The sequence below is a fragment of the Bos grunniens genome, chromosome 9 (assembly GCF_055505025.1).
Source record: "Bos grunniens cultivar Pamir isolate PY7600 chromosome 9, Bosgru_T2T1.0, whole genome shotgun sequence".
Taxonomy (NCBI): Eukaryota; Metazoa; Chordata; class Mammalia; order Artiodactyla; family Bovidae; genus Bos; species Bos grunniens.
In genome coordinates, this window is record NC_141173.1 from 77,863,736 (window position 1) to 77,889,879 (window position 26,144).

The window sequence follows — 26,144 nt, forward strand, 5'->3', positions numbered from 1 at the left end:
AAGAAACATCAAGTCAATCTCAACATTTAAAATTTAAAGTTTTGGATATTGTGCATGCAGAGGTATTCCTGGGTCATTCTTAAATTTAATTTCCTTAGTCCTGGGTTAATATCATTTAGGTTTTTGCCAGTACATTTCAGAGCCGTTCCCTTCAAAGCTGTTCCTCTGCAGGACTGACAGTAAAAGCCACTGAACTTTGTTTAATTGACTAATTAACATTTTAAAACACTGTGTTTTAAAATGTCACCTGGAGCCTAGGTGACTACAGCTAATTTGCCCAGTGTACACACAACTCTTCTTTTCAGTGTGCTTCCCTACCCTAGTCTCTATGCTAGGATCACAGCCTTCTCTCTTCCTTCTGCTCTGCTTATCATGTGTGGGTTTCATGTGCCAGTGTCTTTTTAGTGAGCCTTTATGCAACACTGGATGTGTGCAAGACCTGAGCCCAGTGGGGCCAGGAAATCAGATAAGTGTAATAGGCATCCTCACTTAAGTCATCACCTGATGAGACCACAGTGTGGACTCAGATAAGGTTCAGATCAGAACCTTCCTGGGAGTGGGGAGATCAGGATGCAAGGGAAGAGGGGAGTCCTGTTATCTAGAGGTGGGCCTTGAAGAATGGGAGGAAGCGGAGGTGATTTACTGCATGCCAGGCTCTGCTCTGAGCACCATCTGTGTATCTATATATTTCATCCTTTTAAGAACCATATAAGGTCCATTCAGTTGACACCTGCATTTTATACAGAGGAAGCTGACACAAAGAGAAGTAGTTACCTGTCTGCGAGCACACAGCTCATCGATGGTACTGCTGGAGTTCTCACCTGGGCAGTCAGGCTGCAGAGTTCATGCTGCCAATTGCTACACTGGGCATTTGGGGTTTGAACAAGTGAAGATGAAGTGTTGTGACTCCCAAGACGTATATGGGGAAGCCATGGTAATCACAGAGGTGGATTAGTCAGTTTGGGCCATTTTGCTGAGTTCCTGGAATCCCACACTGAAGGGGATGATTGTACCATAGAGGGCCATCAGCTTTGTGGGCCCCGTCATTGGCATTGCTTCGTTTGGTGGCATGTCGTACTTGTCATTGGTGGGCATCGGGGATGCTGGGAAGGTTTAGGGAAATTGCATAGCTTCCAGATGTTCATAAATCTTATTTACTTCTTAAGAAATGGGGTCTACTCTGTGTTACCAAGTTTTACCTCCCTTCTGGGAACCTGCTTGGCCTTTTGTACACCCTATGGGTAGAGATACCTTGGTGTTCCTGCTTGCTGTCCTCATAGCTTAAGGAGAATTTTTTTTTTTTTTTCCCTCATGAACTGGCAGTGTAATTCTTTGTAGACTAACAATTAGTTTAATCAAACATCCTGCCATTAGGTATCAGACCATTCTAGAGTGCTGGGGATGAGGCAAGTCTGTTTTCTTTTCTCCATGGTATTCAGGATTACCCAACCCTATGAGAAAGGGTTTGAGAGCCCTTTTGGAGCTACCATCTGAACTTGTTGGTTCAGTTGTTCTTGTTATTTAGTTGCTAAGCTGTGTCCAACTGTTTGCGACTTCATGAACTGTAGCCCACCAGGCTCCTCTTCCATGGGATTTTCCAGGCAAGAATACTGGAGTGGGTTGCCATGTCTTCCTCCAGGGGATCTTCCCGATCTAGGGGTGGAACCCTCATCTCCTGCTTGGCCGGCAGATTCTTTACGGTTGAACCACCAGGGAAGCCCTCTTGTTGGTTCCCTAGCTGCATCATATTTTCTAGTTCAGCAGAGTGATTCATTTAAAAAAAAACCCTGAAACTGCCTGTCATTACACTCATGTCTCAGGAAGACCTCATACTACACTGTTGCAAGCACTGATGCACAGCTAATTGCACTGTGAAGGATTTGGGCTTTTTGAAGCTTAATGGTTTTTTCAGCTGATAACAAATATCACAGAATAAATTTCCTTGGCACAACATCCCACCAAAAGAAAGCAGTGAACGTTTTCTACCCCGGTCTGGTGTTATTCCAGTAGTAGGAATCTCCACACCAGAAACGTGCTGTGCCTTGGCGTGAATGGGCTCAGGCGGGATGGTGAGTGAGCTTTGATCTCGCTCTTGGTGTCGGCTGGAATCGCACAGCGCGCCAGCTGAATCTGTCTCTTTCTGTGCTTCTCCCCAGAAGCCCCTTGTGCAACGCCGCTGATCTGCAGCTTCGGGAGGCCGGTGGACCTGGAGAAAGACGACTACCAGAAGGTGGTGTGCAACAACGAGCACTGCCCGCACAGCACCTGGATGCACTTGCAGTGCTTCTACGAGTGGGAGAGCAGCATCCTGGTCCAGTTCAACTGCATCGGCCGGGCCCGGAGCTGGAACGAGAAGCAGTGCCGCCAGAACATGTGGACCAAGAAGGGCTACGACCTGGCCTTCCGCTTCTGCTCCTGCCGCTGCGGCCAGGGCCACCTGAAGAAGGACACGGACTGGTACCAGGTAAAGCGGATGCAGGATGAGAAGAAGAAGAAGTCGGGGTCAGAGAAGAACACCGGGAGGCCCCCCGGCGAGGCAGTGGAGGAGGCCAAGAAGTGCCGGCCGCCCTCCAAGCCCCAGAAAGGCTTGAGCCACGACCTGCCCCGCCGGCACTCCATGGACCGGCAGAACTCGCAGGAGAAGGGCGGCGCTGGGGCCGGCGCGGCAGTCTACGGGGCGCGCTCGCCCTGCGGCTCCCCGGGCCAGTCCCCGCCCACCGGCTACTCCATCCTCTCCCCCGCCCACTTCAGCGGCCCCCGCTCCTCCAGGTACCTCGGGGAGTTCCTCAAGAACGCCATCCACCTGGAGCCTCACAAAAAGGCCCTGGCTGGGGGCCACGTGTTCCGAAACGCCCACTTTGACTACAGTCCGGCGGGGTTGTCGGTTCATAGGGGGGGCCACTTCGATGCGCCCGTGCAGTTCCTCCGGCGCCTGGACCTGTCCGAGCTCCTGACTCACATCCCCCGGCACAAGCTGAACACTTTCCACGTGCGGATGGAGGACGATGCCCAGATGGGCCAGGGCGAGGACCTGCGCAAGTTCATCCTGGCAGCCCTGAGCGCCAGCCACAGGAACGTGGTGAACTGCGCCCTGTGCCACCGGGTGCTCCCGGTGTTCGAGCAGTTCCCGCTGGTGGATGGAACTCTGTTCTTAAGCCCCTCGAGACACGATGAGATCGAATACGATGTTCCCTGTCACCTTCAAGGTACAGGTGTTCACTCACCTTGCCGGTTTTCTGTGTGTGAGAAGTGAAAAGCCAATGAGAAGGGATGGCTGTGTTCGGGCTTCATTTTAACTGCTGGTGTGTTTTTGTTCTAGACAGGAGCTAGCTAACATTTGAATATTTCAGCTCTGCCCAGTGAGGTGGTGGAGGTGATATCCTTCACTCTGATGTCACACTATACTAAGTATACAGTGGTCCTGGTGGGTAATTTTATGTTTTTGTCTTGCTCTAATTTGAAGAGAGGATTCGGGTGTGCAGTGTTTAGTAATTGGGAAGAAAGTTAGAGAAGGAATTGCATAAAAATGTTTTACTTGCTATAAAATAGTTGCCTTTGAAATCTTTGTTAATATACTCAGCAAGCTATAGTATATTCTCTTTGATCTTTGTAAACATAACACAGTGAAGGAAAAGGAGGGGTCAGAGACTGTGAGTTTTTAGATTAGTTGAATTAATCTTAAAATTTGTGAAAGGCGACACTTTCTTGATCGCAGGAAAAATCAGATATTATTCTAGTAGTGAGGGATGGCTTCCCTTGGTAGCTCAGCTGGTAAAGAACCTGCCTGCAATGCAGGAGACCCTGGTTTGATTCCTGGGGTCGGGAAGATCCCCTGGAGGAGGGATAGGCTACCCACTCCAGTATTCTTGGGCTTCCTTGTTGGCTCAGAAGGTAAAGAATCTGCCTGCAATGCTGAAGACCTGGATTTGATCCCTGGGTTGGGATGATCACCCGGAGGAGGCCATGGCAACCCACTCCAGTATTCTTGCCTGGAGAATTCCTATAGACAGAGGAGCCTGGCAGGCTGCAGTACATGGGGTCACAGAAAGTTGGAGATGACTGAGCAACTAAGCACACACATGCGAGAGTAAGAGGTGGGGAGCTTATTAGTGCTGTGGATAACATACAGAGACTGGGACATTTCACCGAGAAATGAATGACGGGGTTGGTCAGTTGACAGAGAACTCTGTCAATTCATGTAAAACTATTGAATTTATGTAAATATGGGATATATGACATATAAGCTGTTTGTAACTTTAAAACCGTGCTAAGAAAGCCTATAGTAAGAAGGATATATCCCCACTTAACTTCTTCCTAGCAGCCCCTGCTGTCTCACTTCTCAGAGACACTCTCGAATCTTAACTAACTTCAGATTTTTACCATCATAATTTTAAAACCGTGAACTTCATTCTCCAATTTTAGGTATTACCTGTTGATTTACCCTTAAAAATTAAAAAAAAATTTTTTTGGCTGTGTTGGGTCTTTGTTGCTGCACAGGCTTTTCCCTAGTTGCTGTGAGCGGGGGCTAGTCTGTAGTTGCCGTGGGCGGGCTTCTTGTGGTGGCTTCTCTTAACGTGGAGCCTGGGCTCAGGGCGCGAGGGCTTCAGTAGTTACAACATTTGGGCTCAGTAGTTTCAGCTCCCAACTCTAGAGCACAGGCTCAGTAGTTGGGCTCACGGGTTTAGTTGCTCTGCAGTATGTGGGGTCTTCTTGGACCAGGAATCAAGCCTATGTCTCCTGTATTGGCAGGAGGATTCTTTACCGCTACCCACCAGGGAAGTAAAGTATTGATTTACTTTTAAGGTGGATGATGATTTATGCTTTCTTGTATCTTCCCCTTTCTCTCAGGATAATGCATCAGAATTCTTCGTTGAATACATCACAATTCTTAGTTGACTCCTTAGTGATTTTGCTATTATGAGTATGTAAATATTTAATCCTGAGCCAGCAAGTATAGATATATTTCCTGTATAGAGAGTCATATGTTCCAGGACACCTTTTGTTTTTATCGGGGTTAATTGCTTAACCTTTATTGAAGCTTTGGTTGGTAGTTCTAACTCTCCAGCAACTCTACAAACCACCTTCAAAAACATTTCCACATACCTGTCAAACATTTTATGAGTTTTTTTCTAGAAATTTTTTTCGTGGACACTTTCACCTTCCTGCTCCTGTCTATCCTGGTGCACTTAAATACTACCTAGCTGTACTACTTAGGTGTCCTAGGAAATTCCTTCATCTCTTTTCCTGTTTTTTATCTTCTGCTTCCTTGATCTCATGCTTTCTTTTTTATTCTTGGTTAATTTCCTATTTGTTGAGAAGCATCCTTTAGGAGCTTTCTGAGAAAGGAGGCTTGGGAATAAATGTTTTGAGATGTTGAAAGTCTGGTAGTGTCTTGATTCTGTCTTCACACTTGATTGGTAGTTGGCTGGGTATAGTCTTCCAAGTTTTAATTATTTTCCCTTTGGAATTTTGAAGGCTTTTCTTCACTGACTTCTGTCTTCCCCTGTTGCTACTGAGAAATCTAATATCATTCTTACTTCTGTTCCTTTATCTTCCCTTCCTATCCTCCAAAGGTTTTTAGATTTTCTCTTTCTAGTATTCTGAAGTTTAACCATGATATGAGTCTCTTTTTCCATTTATTGTGCAAGATGCTTTCTTAGCTTTAAGATTTTGTAAACCTAGAGTCTTCAGTTTGGGGAAATTTTCTTTTGATTTATTTCTTTGATGATTTACTCCCATTTTCATTTTCTTCCTTTTTTTTTTTTTAAACTCTAAAACAGTTAATCAGATGTTGGACCTCTTAGACTGATTTTTTTTTTTTTTTTGAGGTGGAGAAGATGCTTCATTATGTATGTTTTTGGTCCTGTTCATCTCCTTATCATTCTTTTCTCTGGAAGATTTCTGTGATTTTATATTCCAATGTTTTTACTGAGTTTAAGGTTTTCTGTTCTGTGTTGTATTTGTAATTTCCTAAAGGTCTTTTTAATGGCATCCTGTTCTTATTTCATGGATGCTATTTCTATTTTATTTTTCTCAGCAGGGAAAGTGAGCTGAATTTGGTCTTCCTCGTTTTCTGGAATGTCACTTACTCCTCTGTGTCTTTTAGCCTTTGTTATTGGGCAAACCACTCTGAAACTTAGTGGTGTGAAACAGTGATGATTCATAATTTCTCACAGTTTTATGAGTTGGTTGGTTAGGATGGCATCTTACATGTCTCACAGTTGGCAGACTGGTTGGCCTTGGGAGCCTTGGCTAGAATGGCTTATCCCTGTTTATACATCCTTTTGTGTGCCAGTGGACTAGCCGGGGCTTTTTCACATGCTGTTTTTAGGATGGCAGTAAAGATGGCGAGAGTGGGGCTGCATGGCCCTTCTCTCTTGAGACTTAAGCTTAGGACTGAGTAACTCACTTTAGTCACATTCTGTTCTTCAAAATAAGTTGTCAGGCTATCCCAAATTCAGGGGATCATTCAATAGACTCTGCTTCTTGATGAAAGTTGTATAGAATGTATGGTTATTTAGTAATAAATTACTCTTTCTCTTTCAGCTCTTCATCTCAACCTCCCCTGTGCTTTTTGTCCAGTTTCAGAGCTGCACCATTTACTATTTTCTCCATTTTATTTCTGATCTCATATTTTGGTTCACAGTTACAAGTATGTCATTGTTTCATGGAAGATGGAATTGTTATTTTGTTACATGATTTTTCTACTGTGTGGGGATAATTATAGAGGAAAGAAGATGGAAACATCATCATCATTTCATGACTGGAAGTATTCTTTATGAAAATGAATGAGGGTACAAGGGTACAGGGTACAAGAGAGGAGAGTTGTCCTTTTTCTATTCATGATGGACAGATTCCTTTCATTTAATCAGTTCACTAACCAACCAGACTTACGCATTGCATACTTGTACTGGGTACTATCAGTTCTTGCTACTCATCGATCTATAATCTTAGGACGTAAGATGCATTTATAAAAATGTAACTAACTTTACCAGGCCTAAGGCCCTAGTCTCACCTGTGGAACTGGTATCACCTGGCTATTATGTACATAAAGCAGCATCTTATCATTTCCAAGGAGGAAAAGGGCACTTTGACCTGGATAGTCAAAGGAGGCAGTGTGAAGACAGATATCAGGAGGTGTGTTGGACTTTGATAAACTCAGGGTCTAACTACTACATCAGGTGTTTGTTGATAAGGAGTAATGTGAGGAAAGGAATGGTGGTTCATAAAAAGATCAGGAGACAGAGAATTGAGAGACCCATTTGCCTGGAACAGAGGTTCTCGAGTGGAAAATGAGTAAAGTACGTGGAGAACAGATTAGAGATGTCCTTTCAAGCCATAACAAAGAGCTTTGCCACGTTGATGAATTGAAGAATTTAGCAATTTTTTTTTTTTTTAAGCCAATGGTTGCTTGGGAGAAAAACTGTTTACAAGGGGTGGAAGCTCTGCAGTTGTAACTTAAATCTCCATTCTAGATGCAAGGAGAAAAGCGACCAGCTGAGTGGTGACAGTGGAGATTGAAAGGTGGGAATAGCTGTGAGAGATTATGTTAAAGGGAAGATTACAGCTTTGGAGACAGCTTGACTATGGAGGATAAAGATGTGTCCTTGTTGGCTCACTCTTAGTCTAGACAAAGTAAATGGTATTTATCATGAACAGGAGTGGAGAAAGTTGGGGAAGGGACCAGGCCTTAGATAAAAGAAGAAGAGGCATTTGTGTGTATTGGGTTTGAAGAGATGCTGGGACTTTTGTGTGGAGATGTCTCTCACAAGTGTTATAATAAATAAATATCTAAGATGAACACTGAAGCTTATTTATAATGTTAGTGGCTAAAAGAATGGAAGAGTTTTTGAATGGGGAGAAAAGAGAAGGAAAAGCAGGAGTATATGACCGAGCCCAGGACTGATCTTGGATACCCATAAGAGAGTGGATGAGAAGGGTAAAAATTAGATAGCCTGAAAATTCTGTGTGTGTGTACACACCTGAAGTACATATACATCCACAGATAATGAATGCATTAGGTGTGTACTACAAAGGTCTTGAGCAGTTTGATTGTTGATAATAAAAATCTGAGGATCTGGGTGTTTTATCAGTACCGGACAAGTCAGTGCCACAAGTGGGGCCTTGGCATGTGTCTGTGTTTTTATTGCCACATCTAAGAGAAGTCCGTGCAATCTTTTTTATAACACGCCAGTGTCAATCATTTCTTCCATTCTAGAGTTTCAACCATGTATTCCTTAAAGCATTTTCAGTTCCAATAGAAAGGCCCATTCCAGGCCATAAGATTCCAGGCTGCAGTTGGTGATACACTCCTGAAATATTGTATTATTTCCAGTGGTGGACTCTGTGGATTGTCACGCCTTTGCGTTGGGACCCTGTTCCCGTCACTGTCTTGCCCAGCTCCAGCGCCTCTTCCCTGACTTTTCCAGATGAAGATGCTTTTGCTTGGTTGTGATCATTTATTAAGGTTTAATAATTTATTAATTTACTGAGACAGATGGAGTTAAGAATTTCTTTTGGTGCTTCTTTACCACTTAGAACCACAGAAATCTACTGTTTGTTTGAATTCACAATCCTAGAATAGATTTAGAAATTTTAAATTCTCAGTACTTAGGATAACGTGTAAACAGTAATTGAAACAAATCCAGAGACTCAGTCCAGGCCAGGAATTCCCATGATGTAGAGTGGAGGTTAAGAGTCAGACAGAAATTTAAGTCTGGACTTTGTTACTTACTATCTTTTTGAACTTGAGCAAGCTACTTCAGCTCTAGTAAGTTTTACTTCCTCCTATCTGAAGTGGGAATAACAATAATGCCTACTTTATAGGGTTGTCATGAGGGTTAAGTAAAATGAGTCACATAGCCTCCAAGCACAGTGCCAGGTCCTGGGTAAGCATTCAGTGAGGTTCACTGTCAACTTCATCATAGTGGTTATTGCTACCAACATGTGACTTCTCCATCTGTCCCTGCTCCAACCAGCCACCTGGGTGTCTTTGAGTGTTGGAGAACTGCAGTGAGTAAGTCTAGAAGGGAGATTGGAAATGAAGCCTTTTCCAGTGGCAGCTGGATACTGAACTGACATCCTGAAATGCCCTAGGCCACTCTGAGTGGGCATGGCATGTGAGATCGTTTTATTTTCAGAACACTACAGAGCAGAGGTGGGCAGTATTGCAAGAAACTGTTATCACCCATCCCATTTTTGGCAGAGGCCCCCAAGGTTAAAATGTCTTTGGCTGTTAACATATTCCATCCGTTCATGCAACATACAATTATGGAGTGCTTTCCATGTTCCAGATACTGTGCTAGACATTGCAGCTTCAAGGAGGGCATAGTTCTCACAGAGATGGAGAGTCTTGTAAGCGAATGAAATGAAAGGTTTCCTTATAAGTACTGTATATCCCTTTCCAGTGGGTAAGGAGCAGGTTGACCCTTAACACTGAAAAGATGGCAGTGGGCAGCACATTCTGAGAAAGAAACCATGTAGGAGTATGTGTCCTGCTGATGGTAGTTTTTAGCACCGTGGAACCCTGATTCCCACGTAGAGAGCACGTTGTTGCTGCTACCTGTTGCCTGCTGCTGGACATTCTAACTCTTCCTGATTTGAACCTAAACCCTTCCATGTAAACTAGGGTGATGTCTTTCCTTTATAAGCATTAGATATCAATAAATAGTAGAGGGATGAACTTGCGACTTTCAAGAGCCTAGTAAATAACAAGACATCAAACTCCTTTTGGAAAACAACACAAGTAAGATATAATTCTGGTTCCTAAATTGGATGTGGTGATGGCTGAGCAATTTTGGAGGCAAGAACAGTTAACATAGTAATTTTGGCTGTGGCATAATTTTGGGCTATCAATACCAAGACAGACTGGGCTTTTTATGAGGGGATGATGAGAGCCCCTGAGCACAGACCAGCATTGCCGGTTCAGCCTCCATATGAGCAGAAAGCCCTGCATGATCCCAGGTTGGTTATGAGCCTCTGTGGCTTGGTCATGTGAGTTTGGATATACGTATTGTAAACCTGGCAGCACTTTTCAGAAAAGTGAATTGAAGCCAGTGTTTAATAAACTTGAACTTAAAGTATGTGTTTCATTGACAGTAGTTGGTAATCCATCATTATTCTATTTTTTTTAATTGGAGGCTAAATTTATTTATTTTAATTGGAGGCCAATTACTTTACAATATTGTATTGGTTTTGCCATACATCAACATGAATCCGCCACAGGTGTACACGTGTTCCCCATCCTGAACCCCCCTCCCACCTCCCTCCCCATACTATCCCTCTGGGTCATCCATGTGCACCAGCCCTGAGCATCCTGTATCCTGCATTGAACCTGGACTGGTGATTCATTTCACATATGATATTATACACGTTTCAATGCCATTCTCCCAAATCATCTCACCCTCTCCCTCTCCCACAGAGTCCAAAAGACTGTTCTATACATCTGTGTTTCTTTTGCTGTCTCGCATACAGGGTTATCATTACTATTTTTCTAAATTCCATACATATGCGTTAGTATACTGTATTGGTGTTTTTCCTTTTGGCTTACTTCACTCTGTATAATAGGTTCCACTTTCATCCATCTCATCAGAACTGATTCAAATGTATTCTTTTTAATGGCTGAGTAATACTCCATTGTGTATATGTACCACAGCTTTCCTATCCATTCGTCTGCTGATGGGCATCTAGGTTGCTTCCATGTCCTGGCTATTATAAACAGTGCTGCAGTGAACATTGGGGTACATGTGTCTCTTTCAATTCTGGTTTCCTCGGTGTGTATACCCAGCAGTGGGATTGCTGGGTCATAAGGCAGTTCTATTTCCAGTTTTTTAAGGAATCTCCACACTGTTCTCCATAGTGGCTGTACTAGCTTGCATTCCCACCAACAGTGTAAGAGGGTTCCCTTTTCTCCACACTCTCTCCAGCATTTATTGCTTGTAGACTTTGGATAGCAGCCATTCTGACTGGCGTGAAATGGTACCTCATAGTGGTTTTGATTTGCATTTCTCTGATAATGAGTGATATTGAGCATCTTTTCATGTGTTTGTTAGCCATCTGTATGTCTTCTTTGGAGAAATGTCTATTTAGTTCTTTGGCCCATTTTTTGATTGGGTCATTTATTTTTCTGGAGTTGAGCTACAGGAGTTGCTTGTATATTTTTGAGATTAGTTGTTTGTCAGTTGCTTCATTTGCTATTATTTTCTCCCATTCTGAAGGCTGTCTTTTCACCTTGCTTATAGTTTCCTTTGTTGTGCAGAAGCTTTTAATTTTAATTAGGTCCCATTTGTTTATTTTTGCTTTTATTTCCAATATTCTGGGAGGTGGGTCATAGAGGATCCTGCTGTGATGTATGTCGGAGAGTGTTTTGCTTATGTTCTCCTCTAGGAGTTTTATAGTTTCTGGTCTTACATTTAGATTTTTAATCCATTTTGAGTTTATTTTTGTGTGTGGTGTTAGAAAGTGTTCTAGTTTCATTCTTTTGCAAGTGGTTGACCAGTTGTCCCAGCACCACTTGTTAAAGAGATTGTCTTTAATCCATTGTATATTCTCGCCTCCTTTGTCAAAGATAAGTTGTCCATAGGTGCATAGATTTATCTCTGGGCTTTCCATTTTGTTCCATTGATCTATATTTCTGTCTTTGTGCCAGTACCATACTGTCTTGATGACTGTGGCTTTGTAGTAGAGCCTGAAGTCAGGCAGGTTGATTCCTCCTGTTCCATTCTTCTTTCTGAAGATTGCTTTGGCTATTCGAGGATTTTTGTATTTCCATACAAATTGTGAAATTATTTGTTCTAGCTCTGTGAAAAATACTGTTGGTAGCTTGATAGGGATTGCATTGAATCTATAGATTGCTTTGGGTAGTATACTCATTTTCACTATATTGATTCTTCTGATCCATGAACATGGTATATTTCTCCATCTATTAGTGTCCTCTTTGATTTCTTTCACCAGTGTTTTATAGTTTTCTATATATAGATCTTTAGTTTCTTTAGGTAGATATATTCCTAAGTATTTTATTCTTTTCGTTGCAATGGTGAATGGGATTGTTTCCTTAATTTCTCTTTCTATTTTCTCATTATTAGTGTGTAGGAATGCAAGGGATTTCTGTGTGTTGATTTTATATCTTGCAACTTTACTATATTCATTGATTAGCTCTAGTAATTTTCTGGTGGAGTCTTTAGGGTTTTCTATATAGAGGATCATGTCATCTGCAAACAGTGAGAGTTTTACTTCTTCTTTTCCAATTTGGATTCCTTTTATTTCTTTTTCTGCTCTGATTGCTGTGGCCAAAACTTTCAAACCTATGTTGAATAGTAGTGGTGAGTCATTATTCTAAAAGGACAACTTGGGGATATATGATATGTATCATCTATTTTGCTTTTTATATTTGTTCAGATGAAAAAGTGTTGGCTTATAACTGATAAATAAGCAATTGTTTTAATCCCCTTTGGTGACCAAAGGTGGCTTCTTTGCCAGCCGCTCTCAGCCTTGTGTTTTCTGTGCACAGGGAGGCTCATGCACCTGTATGCGGTATGCGTGGACTGCCTGGAAGGTGTTCACAAGATCATCTGCATCAAGTGTAAGTCGCGGTGGGACGGCAGCTGGCACCAGCTGGGCACCATGTACACCTACGACATCCTGGCCGCCTCTCCGTGCTGTCAGGTTGGTGTTGACCCCGCAGAGCAAGCAGTGGGGGACCTCAGGCTTATGTCCCCAAGTAAATATGGAAGAGCCAGGGGCGGCCCTGGGGTGATGCTGGAGCAGGTGGGAGGGTGTGGAGAACGTGCCACAGGAAGGAGTGGCCAAGGGCCTCCCAGGAGTCCGGCAGTGACGGTTGATTAACTACAGCATGGTGCGGCTGTTCCTGGAATACTTGGCAGTCGTTAAACGGGATCTTGCAGGATAATGTATAATTCTGTGGGAAATAGTTTAAGTCTTTTAAGTCAAAAAAAGCACGTCTTAAATGGCAGAATAGCACACTTTCATTTGTAAAAAGTGAACATGAAAAGGACTCTGCTAGCCTGTTACCAGAGATTGTCTCTGGATGGTGGGATGGGATGTTCAATGGTTCCTTTAGTTTTCTTCTTATTTACTTAGAGTTTTTAAAGCTTTAGATGTAAGAAAAAGTTGTCATTTAAAAGGAAAGAAGAAAGTCTCACTTCCTCTCCTAGACAGGATTTTCTTTTTGTTTCCTTTGTGTGGGACAGTGCAATTTATATAGGATCTGCCTGCCATGGTATGTGTCTGAGGCTGACTTGAAAGATTTGTAATCCTTAAAGCTCTGCTAAGGGGAGGCATATTCTGATGCTAAGAAAGCATCTGAAATTTAGCTGTCATGAGGAAAAGAGGAAAGTATTAACACGTGAAAATGCATTAAATAAGTCCATAGAAACAGAAGACAAAATCCTTGGAAATATCTTGATTTGTTTCCAAGTGCTTTGGAAAAGAAAAGGCTTTTTATATAATTCCTTGATATTTACAGGCTGGAGAGATTATTTTCCTTTTGTCTTAAGTGTCTAAGCCTTGAATATAAACACCTGATAAACATTTCAGTAGTTTATTAATAGTTTTTTATCTTTAGCATTATGATTTGATTTTTATAAAGAGAACATCCTTACCATTAGCAATTTATTCAGAAGATAAGCTGTATTGGTTGAATGAAGAGGTTGGTGGGGTTGGTATTTCAGCCTTTCTGTGTCTGTACTACTGATCTTAGAAGAGAAATGTAGTCGTGAGAGCCCTGAATGGTCATTCGTAGCCTGTCATTTGATTCTAGATATAATTGAGTCCTTTTATGCTATTCTCATATACAGACCACATTTCCATTTTAAAACTTAGTCTTGTAAATGAGATATCATTGTGTTTTACTAAGAGTTTTATAATACCTTTAGCGTTTTATAATACCCAGTATACCTTGCTACCTGCTCTTGAGATGAGAGAAACAAAAGGAAGAGTTCTCTCCCACACACACCAGAGGGTTACCTTTTAAAGAAATAGGGAAGTGAAAGAATGTGTGGGCCTATAACTCGTAAGAGTGCTAGCACTGGAAAGGACTCTCTATTTTTCACATGCTGTGGAGGCCTGAACAATTAGAACTTTTTCCCCAGGTCTTCCCACACGTATCAGCATGACCACAATCCTCTGTCACTGCCAGCCTGGTGCTCTTTCTACTTCACCACTGAGAGGCCCTGGGATTGCTGTCTTATCTTCAGGGAGAAAAGCAGAGTGGTATCATGCCACACCCAGCCTGTTGTTACTCACCATATATTTCTTCCTTAAAACAGTTTAATCCCAGACACTTTTTTTTTTTCTTGCCTCTTACTGGAGTGGACTTAAAAAAAAAAAATCAATTTTTTGACTTAAAAAAAAAAAAATCAATTAACTATATTCACTGAGAAAGGTACAAATGTTAGATGCTACAAAGGCATCAAGGAGTGTCTTCAGGAAGACTTTAAGGCCGAAATAAGCAGGAATTCATTATTAGAAACGAGTAACAGGTTAAAGAGAGTGGTTAAAGAGAGAGGTGTGCTTAGAATTTCACTTTTAATACTGTTCAGAGAGATTAGTCAGTTAAAAGGGAGTTTATCTCAGGTAGACTGTAATGACTAAGAGGGTAGGCTCTGGGTAAGCTACTGGGGTTCAGATCTCAGCCCTTCTGCTTTATCACCATGTGCTTCAGTATGATCATCTAAAATTGATATACTACTACCTACTTATGGGAGCGTTTTGAGGATGAAGTGGTTTTAGAATGCATCTAAATTGAGAGCCTGCTGTACTTTATAATTTCCTATTATTCACTGAAGTCCTTGGACCTATTGCTGAAAGCTTAGGTCTGGTGCTGCTAGAGGGAGGCCAGGGCATGAATGAAGGCACAGTGTTCTTGTAGGTTCCAGAAGCCTCAGCGTAAACATGGCCCTTATTTCCAGATCCTCAATTTTACTAGAGTATTTGAGGGAAATTTTATTTTTACCTCAAAGAAAGCAGAAGTGTAGTTAGGTGTAGAATGAAAAATGTATATACATTTAAGAAATAAACTCAAAAACAATCTTCAAAGAAATTTCATGCAGGTTTGGATGAGAGAGGTTGGTTTCAGCCACTTATTAAAACCCACAGGGAAGAGATTTTCGATTGTTAGGAGTTTTACTGGAGAAGTTTAGGCAGTACAGGTCGAGAATTTTCTTCCCATCTGTAGAGTAATTACAAGCAGTGCTGCGCATCAGGAGAGACATGAAGAATCGTTAATCTTTTAGGCTGATGGGTAAATATTTGCATGTATATCTCATGCTTATCTGATGCTCTGCCCACTCTGTTTGGGGTAATAAAGGGATGCTTTATTAAACTCTTGATCAGTTTCCCAGGTAAGCAGTCTTGAGTGTGGTTTGACAATGCTGGGGGTGCAGAGGGGTAGTGTGGCTCACGGCATCTTGTGCTCCCCCCGCAGGCCCGTCTGAACTGTAAGCACTGTGGGAAGCCGGTGATCGACGTGCGGATTGGCATGCAGTACTTCTCCGAGTACAGCAACGTCCAGCAGTGTCCACACTGTGGCAACCTGGACTACCATTTCGTGAAGCCATTTTCCTCCTTCAAAGTTCTTGAAGCTTATTGATGAAAGCTTTGCTTTAGTAATAGCTATTTTATTGATATTACTTTGTTACATATCTTTTCTAGGGAAGCCTTCTGTGACATTCATTTCTTTTCTAATTGAAAGGAGAGTTCCTTTGTGTACTTGTGCCTGCCCCTTGCCCTCTCTTGACTCCCATGTGTTAGTCTGTGGTCATGACCAGCACCCAGCCAGGTACTCCTGTGAGCTTGGGGGAACGGTTCGCTATCACTAAGAGTCTCTCAGGCAGCTTTTAGGGTGGTGGGGAGGATGGGGTGAATTTAGGAAAAGGATTACATGGTCATAAACTGAGAGCATGGAAGGAGTTGGGAAGAAAATGTTAACTGTCTAAAGATCCACTTTTAAGTCTTCTCTGGGCCTTGGGAAAAACATGTGACAAGTGAATGTAACCTGTGCCTGGAGAGCTGATGGTGTGTTTGTCCTCTTTGGTTTGGCATTCTGCAGCACACACTGACCTGCCACTTCCCTTCACCGACAGATCACTGGGAAGTGGACATGAGCCCTGATTCTATCCCTGTTGTATTCTAGCAGCCAGTTTTCATACTGAAAATAATATCCAAATTATAAGACATATGAAAACAATGGGTGTCGCACATATTTTTAGGTAAAACTGACCCGTAACAAAGAGAATATGCTAAAAGAATTTGGAAATGATGCATACTGACTCAGAGGGCAAAAGGGCAGAACGCTGTCATTTGAATTGTATCTTTGAGGTTGGTCAAACAAGCTTGTAAGGAGAATTCCATGAATAACCTGATTTGGGCGGTACTGATTTATATAGGTTTATACTGTCGAAGTGTCATTTGATGTCAGATTCTTCTCACAGCCACAGACCCTAACTGGTAAGTTTCACAAGCAGTCATTGCCACACTTAGCTTCCCCCCAAACTGCTTATGGCTGCATTTTACTCTGTTAGTGCTGAGTTTCCAAAATCAAAGATTTGACCTTCAGAAGGAATGGAAAAAAATTATTTGTGAAGCTTTGAGGAAAAGAATAATTTTAGTATTTCTTTTTAAAGTGTTTCATTTTGGAAGATCACCAATTAAAATGCATAACAATATGTTTGAGCATAGATTATTCTAAAGATCTCCATGATACCTTACCACTGTTGAAAAAGATGGTAATTTATAGAATTTTGTTAGTCAGAGCATTGAGCTTTCTAAAATACAGCCTCTGTTTATTAGAGTTTCCTGATTTAAATAGACTGACACCCCTTATCTTTATAAAACTGGAATTGGAATATGATTTCTCAAAAAATGAATTTGGTAATTTTAGCTATAATACACATATGTGTTATAAGGATGCTGAGAATATCCTTTTATGGATAACTAAATTTGGGGTTATGTGGATATATTCTATTACTTAGTTTATATCATTTCCCCCTCTCACCTCCAAGAAAACACAGTTGTTTTTCCTCTCAGAAGTGTTTATGCATCATTGCAAGTGAGTTTCAGTTCTGCTACATGGAATATTCAATGTTTTGTTTGAAAAAACACAGCTGACTGTGAGAGTTTGACTAATACTCTTCGTCTTTCGGTTTGGATGATGATAATTTGGCTGACCACATCTAGTTTGCATATAGTTTGATATTTGATGATCTGAAGAATATTTCACAGTGGGGGGAAATGCTCAATGCTCATAAGACACAGCAAGTTGTTATTAGCCTGACAGTGTTTGATGCAAGGAAAAGAGGTCTATAGGACATAGCCCTTGCAAATCTGTCTTTGATACATAAAACTGTAACTGAATCAGCTGTTTCCCTATTGATTCTCTGTCATGTACCAGGTATAAAAAACTTGAGGAGTTTCTCTTGTCTTCAGCGTACCATTGGATTTTATTTCTGAATTTCAGATGAGTAGTAAAATATTTGTAATGCTGTTCTTAAACCCACCTAAATTTCTAAAGAGAAACCTGCTTGTATTATTGTTCTGAAGCTTAAAAGCTTACACGTAGATCACCTACATGCCCCTCAGCCTAAAACTATTGCAAGTGTAGATGCATTCAGTATTTTCCCCTTATGTTGTTGTCTACTTTTGGAGAAATAAGTATGAGGAGGTTTCACTGTAGTTGAGTAAAATTTGCTTGTGGCCTTTATTTTGATGGTTCTGTTAGGATTCTGTGGGTGCTAAATTGCTATGCCTTTATGGCATTGCATTCTTGTCTAAAATGGAAAATTTGGCAGATTTGAGAATAAAATATAATTGAGTACGCAACCATGTGAAGAATAAATTTTATTTTGGAATCTGCTGACCTTAATATTTTCATCATACTTTCTAGAAGTACTTTGCTCTGAGTACCTTGATAGGAATTGGAATATACCACAAAAGATGATTATTTTGGTTGAGGTTCAGATGTTAAAGATTATTAGTCATCCAAGAGGTCCATTTTCTGTTTTTCTAATAGTGTTCAAAGACATGAACCCACTTATAGGTAATTTTTATATACTTTAACTTGTTTTATCATTATTTTTAAGAGTTAAACCTTGAACAAATAAAATTACCTGCTTTAGTTTAGTGGGATGACTATTTCTGATGGTATTGTCATCTTCTCTTCAGCCTAGCTCAGTTCTTCACTCTCTTCTGTTTTCTGGTTGCATTTGAAGCAATTGATACACCTATGGCCATGAAGTTAGGGAGTGGGCTGAATTATCCCATTGTAATTAAGAAAGAGCTTTCTCCAAACAGAATATTCCTAGGTGTTTAAATCCTAAAACTAACAGATAAACTTTTAATGTAACTTGTTAGATCACCCAGACTAACTTGCTGAAATCTTTCGTTTTGTCCTGTAAGATCAGTGCTTAACATGCAGTCTCTACTCCTGTGTTCGGGTCAGTCACTCCAGTTTGCTCTTCTCTAGTCTCATGGTAGCAGCTGTTGGGTCATTGCAATCAGAGGTTGGGGAGGAGGTGAGGAGAAAGTGCTCTTGTTCAGTGTTTTGGTTCCTGTAAAAGGATGCTGCCTAACCCAACTCATCTCTGTGTCCTGTTGACTTTATTATTATTCCAGATCATTGAAAGAAAACATAATGGGTGGGCATCATTAACACCAGCTCAAAAATACATTCTTGTCAGTAAAGATTTCTCGTCAAGATGTCTTGGATTGCACTTTTGTTGAGAGAAGACAGTGTAAATAGTTAAAGAATGTTGATAAAATTGAAACATTTGGAATTGTGTGGTGGTAGCAGGTTTCTGTTTGTGAAATGTATGTATTAAAAATAATAAAATTTCAGAAACTAATATTGTATTCTCTCTTTAGTGTGCCACTTTATTTTCTGTTGGGATTTTAGGTTTTTGAATGTGGGATTGTTTGGTCAGAAAAGATAATAGAGAAGTCTTTCCTATGGTTTGGTCACTATTCATGTAGCTATTTCAAAGTCCCTATTGCAGCTAATAAAAACTCAGAACTTTTTTTGCTGTTTAAAAGTGATGCGTCACATACACATTCCCTTTACAACAAAATAAGCATTCTGTATAACAGAGTTGGTTCCATGTGGAGGATCCATAATTATTGTTCTGGTTATAGGGAATTATATCTGACTGAGTAGATAATCCTATTCTACAGTTTGTTGTTGTTGTTTCTAGACCTGCAACAATTTGCATAATGAAAAGACTAGATTATATCCTTCTTCGTTATAAGAAAATGAAAACTGAGTTGTTAAACTTCTTGCTGACTTTGAGGCACTGTGATCTAGTTTAACTTATGTTTCAAATTTCCTTGTTCCCTTCATTTCACATATTATTCTTAGCTGAAGAATTGAAATCCACAAAATGATTAGAGTACATAATAACATGTGGAAAGGAGGGTGAGGAAAGAGTCTCCAGGGGATTCCAAGCTTGTTTTACCATTATTTCCTACAGACATCTGAGATATACATTTTATTTATTCAAAGCCTTAATGACTTGGGATATCATGATTGCTAATAATGTAATTTATTTCAACAAAATTCCTTTGCAATTGTAAGGAACATATAGTTCTTACTATGGTAGAAAGAAAAAAAGTTAAATCAATTATTAAGAATTATGTTTAATGGAGGAAAATTTTATTTGTTCTTAGTGGTTTCCATTTCTTTAAATCTTGCATATGTAGCTTTGACTTAAATTTAGCAGCAGTTAGCTTGCTAATTTTATAGGCTGTTTCTCTAGTAAAGAGTTAAATTTTGGAAGAAAAAAAAGCTTTGCTTGAGCTTTTATTCTTTTTATGTTCTTTCAGTTCTCTATACCTGGGATAAACCTTATCTAATGAATATGAAATATCTTTGAAGATAGTAAAGTGTCATACAGATACACTAGAAATAATGTATTTTTAAAGGATACTTTTATTCTAATGACAATCTTTGACACTGTGATAATTAATTCATATAAGCTCAATTTGGTATTGTCTCAGGGACAGCAAAAATAAACAAAGCACTTTGTCTCATGGTATTCAGTAAAAATACTGATTACATTTGTCAGTATTCAAGTGGAATCCAAGTGGAATCTGGCCCCATAGCACCAGTTCCTGGTGATGGACATCATGCCAGGAGTTCTGATACAGTTGTTTGAAAGTTTAGATCATAACTAAAATCAAGTTTGGAATTATCTAATTACATTCCCCGTAAGCCTAAAAGTAGAAAATTCATAGCTATAACAGTCATAGAATTAGAGATCCCAGAATTTAGAGCGAGGACTGTGTTTTTTGTCATGTTCACATTGTGTGTGTGTGTGTGTGTGTGTGTGTGTGTGTGTGTGTGTGTATGTGTGTGGGCTTCCCAGGTGGCTCAGTGGTAAAGAATCCGCCTGCCAGTGCAGGAGTGCAAGAGACATGGGTGTGATCTCTGGGTGGGGAAGATCTAGAGGAGGAAATGGTAACCTGCTCCAGTATTCTTGCCTTGAAAAGTCCATGAACAGAAGAGCCTGGCAGGCTAGGGCTGCAAAGACTTGGACACAACTGAGCATACACACACATACATTTAATTGAAGTATGGTTGATTTACAATATTAGTTTCACATGTGCAACATAATGATTCTGTGTTTTTATAGATTATATTCCATTTACAATTGTAAAAGATTGGCTATATTCCCTGTGCTGTACCATATATCCTTAAAGCTTATGTATTTTATACATAGTAATTTGTACCTCTTAATCCCTTCTATCATGCCCTTCCCCACTTCCCTCTCCCTGTTGGTAACCAGTAGTTTTGTTCTCTGTTTTGTTATTTTCATTTGTTTGTTTCAATCTTATTGACTGTTACATTCATCTTAAAGATAAACTGAGGCCCAGAGAACTTGCTGCTGCTGTTGCTAAGTCACTTCAGTCGTGTCCAACTCTGTGCGACCCCATAGACGGCAGCCCACCAGGCTCCTCCATCCATGGGATTTTCCAGGCAAGAGTACTGGAGTGAGGTGCCATTGCCTTCTCTGCCAGAGAACTTAAATCTACGTAAATAAGTCTGAACAGTTAATGGCTGACTGGGAATTAAGTCAGGATTTCCTCTCCTGTTTCTCAAAATGACATCAGTGAGTGTGTAGTTTGTTTTCAGTTGAGAGAGAGCTTTGGATTTGTTTTGACAAGGCATGTGTGTGCTTAGTTGCCTCTGACTCTTTGCAACCCTATGGACTGTAGCCTGCCAGGCTCCTCTGTCCATGGGATTTTTGAGAATACTGAAGTGGGTTACCATTTCCTCCTCCAGCCTATCTTCCTGACCCAGGGACCAAACTCCTGTTTCCTATGTCTCCTGCATTGCAGGCGGATTCTTCACCCACTGAGCCATAGGGGAAGCCCTTTGACAAGGTGCTGGATTTCACAGGTACAGTAGCCCTCACTTCAGCGCAGTGGTGCTAAAATGCAAGTAATTCTGAGAGGCTCACTGGGCCCCCTGTGTGAGGGTGACTAGCACATGGGAAAACATCTCCTATTTTTAGAAAGAAGAAAACAAACGGGAACGCTTCTAACTTCTAAAGAGGAGAAAGAATATTTGAAATCAGAATAATTGTGTCTTTTCCCTCATTTTTTGTGTGTTATTTGTTGACTGCTGTTCTTTTGTTAAAATCAGTCATTGCTTGAAGAGAGCTGTGTCTCAGTGTCGGGTGACATTGTAACAGTCTACATTAAGAATCCGTCATTCTTCACTTGGGATCTGACTTTAAGATGTTTCTGGATTCAAACATGTCATGGCTGTCAGATTTGATAGCTTTGGTCTCCCCAACTGGGACAGGGTTTTCCCTTTTGACTAAGTTTTCAAACAGTTGCTCTTGGTGTGTTTCATGTTCAGTTTCTCTTCAGTACTCTTTGTCTGAAGCTCTAGTATTTCAGACTTTTTTGAGTTGCTCTACCTGATCACTGGTTATTTGTAGTGCTGAGAGAGAGAAATTTTTTTCATGGTTGTAGGGGTTATCTCTTGAGCTAATCATTAGTGGCATTCCTAATTATTGTAAAACCATGGATTGGCAATCGATGCCTTACACTTTCTTGTTATTTTTTATCACATCAGTGAATCCTGTATTTTTCTGAGGCTCTGATGACACTGCAGGTGGTTGACGGAGAAAGTAAAGCCAGATGAAGCCCCTGGGCTGGAGTTTGTCTGAAGCTCCAGAAGAACCCATGGCTCTCAAAAGAGAGTGGTTTGGGCCAAGAGTGAGACAGTGGCAGTCCCAGGGGCTTCTGTGACTATTTCACAAAACTTCATGGGGATCAGAATGTTACCTATCGCAAGACTGCACAGGATATCTAAAAGGTCAGTTTATTTTTGGCATGAGTTACAGCAACCTTGGTTATCCCATACTGTTCAGAAACAATGGTATATGCCTTTGATGAATAATATATGAGAACATAAATTAATTAATATCTAATGCTGTTTATTTTACAGACATAACCTTTCAAAACACGAGTTCTGTTAGGTGGGGGGTGGTCTTTGTTGATGGCAGAGTTGAGAAAAAGCCACTTTTTATTATTGGAAGTGTCAGCTTTTTCTAATCTTTGTCCTAATTACCTGTTGTGATACCTTTGCTTTATCTTTTTTCTACCTGCCCATCTTGTCCTTTCTTCTGCCTTCCCTTTCCTGTCAGTTTTCTTAACCACTGGAATATAGTAAAGTGAAGGTGGCTCAGTTGTGTCTGACTCTTTGCAACCCCATGGGTTGTAGCCCACCAGGCTTCTCTGTTCATGGACGTCTCCAGGCCAGAATACTGGAGTGGGTAGCCATTTCCCTCTCCAGGGGATCTTCCCAACCCAGGGATTGAACCCAGGTCTCCTACATTGCAGGAATACAGTAAAAGCCCCTAGACAAACCTAGACATGAGCTGGTTGGTAAATCAAAAAAGTTAAAAGATTGCTACAGTTGGCACAGAAATGGGAAAGTGAAAGTATTGTCGCTTAGTCGTGTCTGACTCTTTGGGATCCCATGGACTGCAGCCCGCCAGGCTCCTCTGTCCGTGGATTTCTCCAGGCAAGAATACTAGAGTGAGTTGCCATTTGCTACTCCATGGGGTCTTCCTGATTCAGGGATTGAACCCATGTCTTCTGCATTGCAGGCAGATTCTTTACCATCTGAGCTACCAGGAAAGCCTGCACAGACGTGGGCAATCTGATCAATGGAAGGATAGAGTCCAAAAGTAAACCACACTTACATAGATGGGCAATTAATTTTTGCCAAAGACATAAAAAGAATTCAGTGAAGAGAAGATAATGTAACAAATGGAGCTGGAAAATTTGATACCATATGTGAAAAACCAAACTTGGATCAAGACTCTTACCTTATTAAAAAAATTTAACTAAAAGTGGATCATAAATGTAAAATCTAAAAAAGATAAGTTGTATTTTATTAAAATTAAGAGCTTTTCAAAAGACATTGAGAAAAAAAAAAAAAGCCACAAACTGGAAGAAAAGGGCTTAGATCCAGAAAATAATGAATAACTCCAAAATGTAGTAATAAAACAAATGAGCCACTTAAAAAAAAAAAGTGCAAAATACTTGAACGCTTTGCCAAAAAAATTAAAATGGCAAACACATGATAAGATACGCAACATCATTAGTCACTAGGGATATGCAAGTTAAAACCATCATGAAATACCACTACACACCCATTGGAATGACTTTAAAAAAAAGAATACCAATTGCTGGCAAAAAATGTGACATAAAAAACACTCACATGCTGCTGATGGGAAATAGCCAGTAGTTTCTTAAAAAGTTAAACATATACCTATTCTGTGTCCTGGCTTTTCCACTTCTGTGTGTTTACCCAAGAGAAATGAAAGCATGTCCACAAAAAGACTTGTTTAGAAGTTTCTGGCAGCTTTATTTGTAATAGCGCCTAACAGGAACAACACAAATGTCTACATCGACAGGAGAGTGGATGAACAAAATGGGGGCTACCTGTGCTATAGAATAGCGTAGTGTTAGTCGCTCAGTCGCGCCCAACTCTTTGCGACCCCATGGACTGCAGCCCACCAGGCCCCTATGTCCATGGGATTCTCCAGGCAAGGATACTGGAGTGGGTTACCATTTCCTTTTCCAGGGGATCTATCCAACACAGGGATCGAACCCGGGTCTACCTGCACTGCAGGCAGATTCTTTGCCGACTGAGCCATCAGTAAACAGTATACTATAGAAGAGTACTCCACAATAAAAGGGAACAAACTATTGATGCGTGCAACGTGGGTGAGTCTCAAAATAATTACACTAAAGAGAAGTCAGGAGGAGGAAACTATATACTATATGACTCCATTTATGTCGAATTTTAGAAAATGCAAATGAGCCTGTATTGGCAGATCAATTTCACCTGGGGATGGAAAGAGGAAATGGGGGAGGGTTTCTCTGGTGGCTCAGATGGTAAAAATTGCACCTATAATGCGGGAGACCTGGGTTCGATCCCTGGGTTGGGAAGATTCCCTGGAGGAGGGCATGGCAACCCACTCTAGTATTCTTGCCTGGAGAATCCCCATGGACAGAGGAGCCTGGCAGGCTACAGTCCATGGGGTTGCAAAGAGTTGGACACGACTGAGCGACTAAGCATAGCACAATGAGGGGGAGGGTAGGTAAAATGATTACAAAGAGGCATGAGGACCTTTGGAGGTGATGAGTGAGTGAGTGAAGTCACTCAGTCGTGTCCGACTGCGACCCCATTAACTGTAGCCTGCCAGACTCCTCTGTCCATGGAATTTTCCAGGCAAGAATACTGGAGTGGGTTGCCATTTCCTTCTCCATTGGCAGTGATAGATGTGTTCATAATCTTGATTTTGATGATAACTTCTTATATATATGTCAAAATTTACTGTATACTTTAAATATGTGTAGTTTATTATGTGAATTATACCTCTATAAAGCAGAAAAGTCCCACTCCCAATGACTTATATACCATCAATTTTTTTTTTTTTTTAGATTTATATAAGACATACACATTCATTGGGCAGATGTGGTTCTTTTGCTTGTTTTAACGTGTGATTCTGGCACTTGGAGGACCAGGCTGCCTTTCTTGCAAAATCTCCTTTTGTGATGCATTCTCTAAGAAACCTCCCACTTGGATTTCTTCAAAATGGAATAAGAACTTAAAGGCATAGGAGAAACAATATAAATTTATCAACTCTCTCGACTTTGGGGGCTTCTGGCCCCTAATCTTTGACTGTATTATCTCTTGTGTGTATTATACTTAACAACATTTTTGTGTGTATATGATTTGTCCTGTCACTCCAGAGCATCTTAGTGAGTTACTGAAATGGTGTTTTCTTTATGTAATTATATGTCATTGGCTTATGTACTATTTTTATTAAATTACATTTTTGCAGTGCCAAGTATAACTGGCACAAACAAGTGTGGGGACAAACACGACTAACTCTTGGTAAGGACACAGCTTTGCAGGGGTAAACTGTATGGAGACCCTGCCTAAGAGCAGCTACCAGCTACTAACACCCACAGTACTGAGGTCATTCATCACAGTGTAGATTTACAAAATGAACTGGAGTCAGTGCACTTGCTAGATTGGCCAAGGAACGGTTGGTTGAGGATGATTCTCCTGCTCAAGCACTCATACTGTCTTTCATCAGCTGTAAATAGTAAGAGTGTCTGTCTGGGGGTAAGGGTATTATTATTAAGGTTTAAATGAAGTAATGTAAATAAAGTGCTTAATGCAATAAAATGCTTTAGCACATACCCTGGCAGGTAATAAGTGCTAAAAATGCACCTTATTTTGATGATGTATGTTATTTCAGAAAGCTTTTTTATAATAGTAGGGCAGGAAGGACCTTAGAAACGGAGTCAACCCATTTATGTTACAGATGAGGAAAGTGGCCCGACAGCATACACGTTGGCAAGCATTTTGCCGAAAGTGGATAATGCTAAGGGCGCGTCACAGGAGGCTTCTTCCTAAGGGGCTCCTGAAGATGTGGAGAGTTCTCTAATACCAGGGGAGGAATTGCACATCTTGTGTCAGACTCATAAAAGAGCTTCTTTTGAGAGCAGGCTTACTTGTTCAGAAGGCGGATCATCTTCAATAGCTGTGAACATCTTCTAAGAAACTTTTGCCGAATTCTGCCCTTGAAGCATCAGTATTC

General features: G+C 40.8%; 1 protein-coding gene across 2 annotated transcripts in view; it reads left to right on the forward strand.

Annotated features, from left to right (window-relative positions):
• The window catches only part of HECA (HECA ribonucleoprotein granule regulator), a 45,031-nt gene extending 26,174 nt beyond the window's left edge, over positions 1-18,857 (forward strand). Inside the window, exons 2-4 of one of the 2 annotated variants that reach the window (XM_086318089.1) lie at positions 2,157-3,206; positions 12,509-12,663; positions 15,443-18,857. In XM_086318089.1, the coding sequence (XP_086174215.1) occupies positions 2,157-3,206; positions 12,509-12,663; positions 15,443-15,607 (1,370 nt within the window). In that variant the 3' untranslated portion in view covers positions 15,608-18,857. The remainder of the gene's footprint in view (positions 1-2,156; positions 3,207-12,508; positions 12,664-15,442) is intronic. The other variant, XM_086318090.1, reaches the window with a different exon arrangement.
• Positions 18,858-26,144: the final 7,287 nt, after the last annotated feature.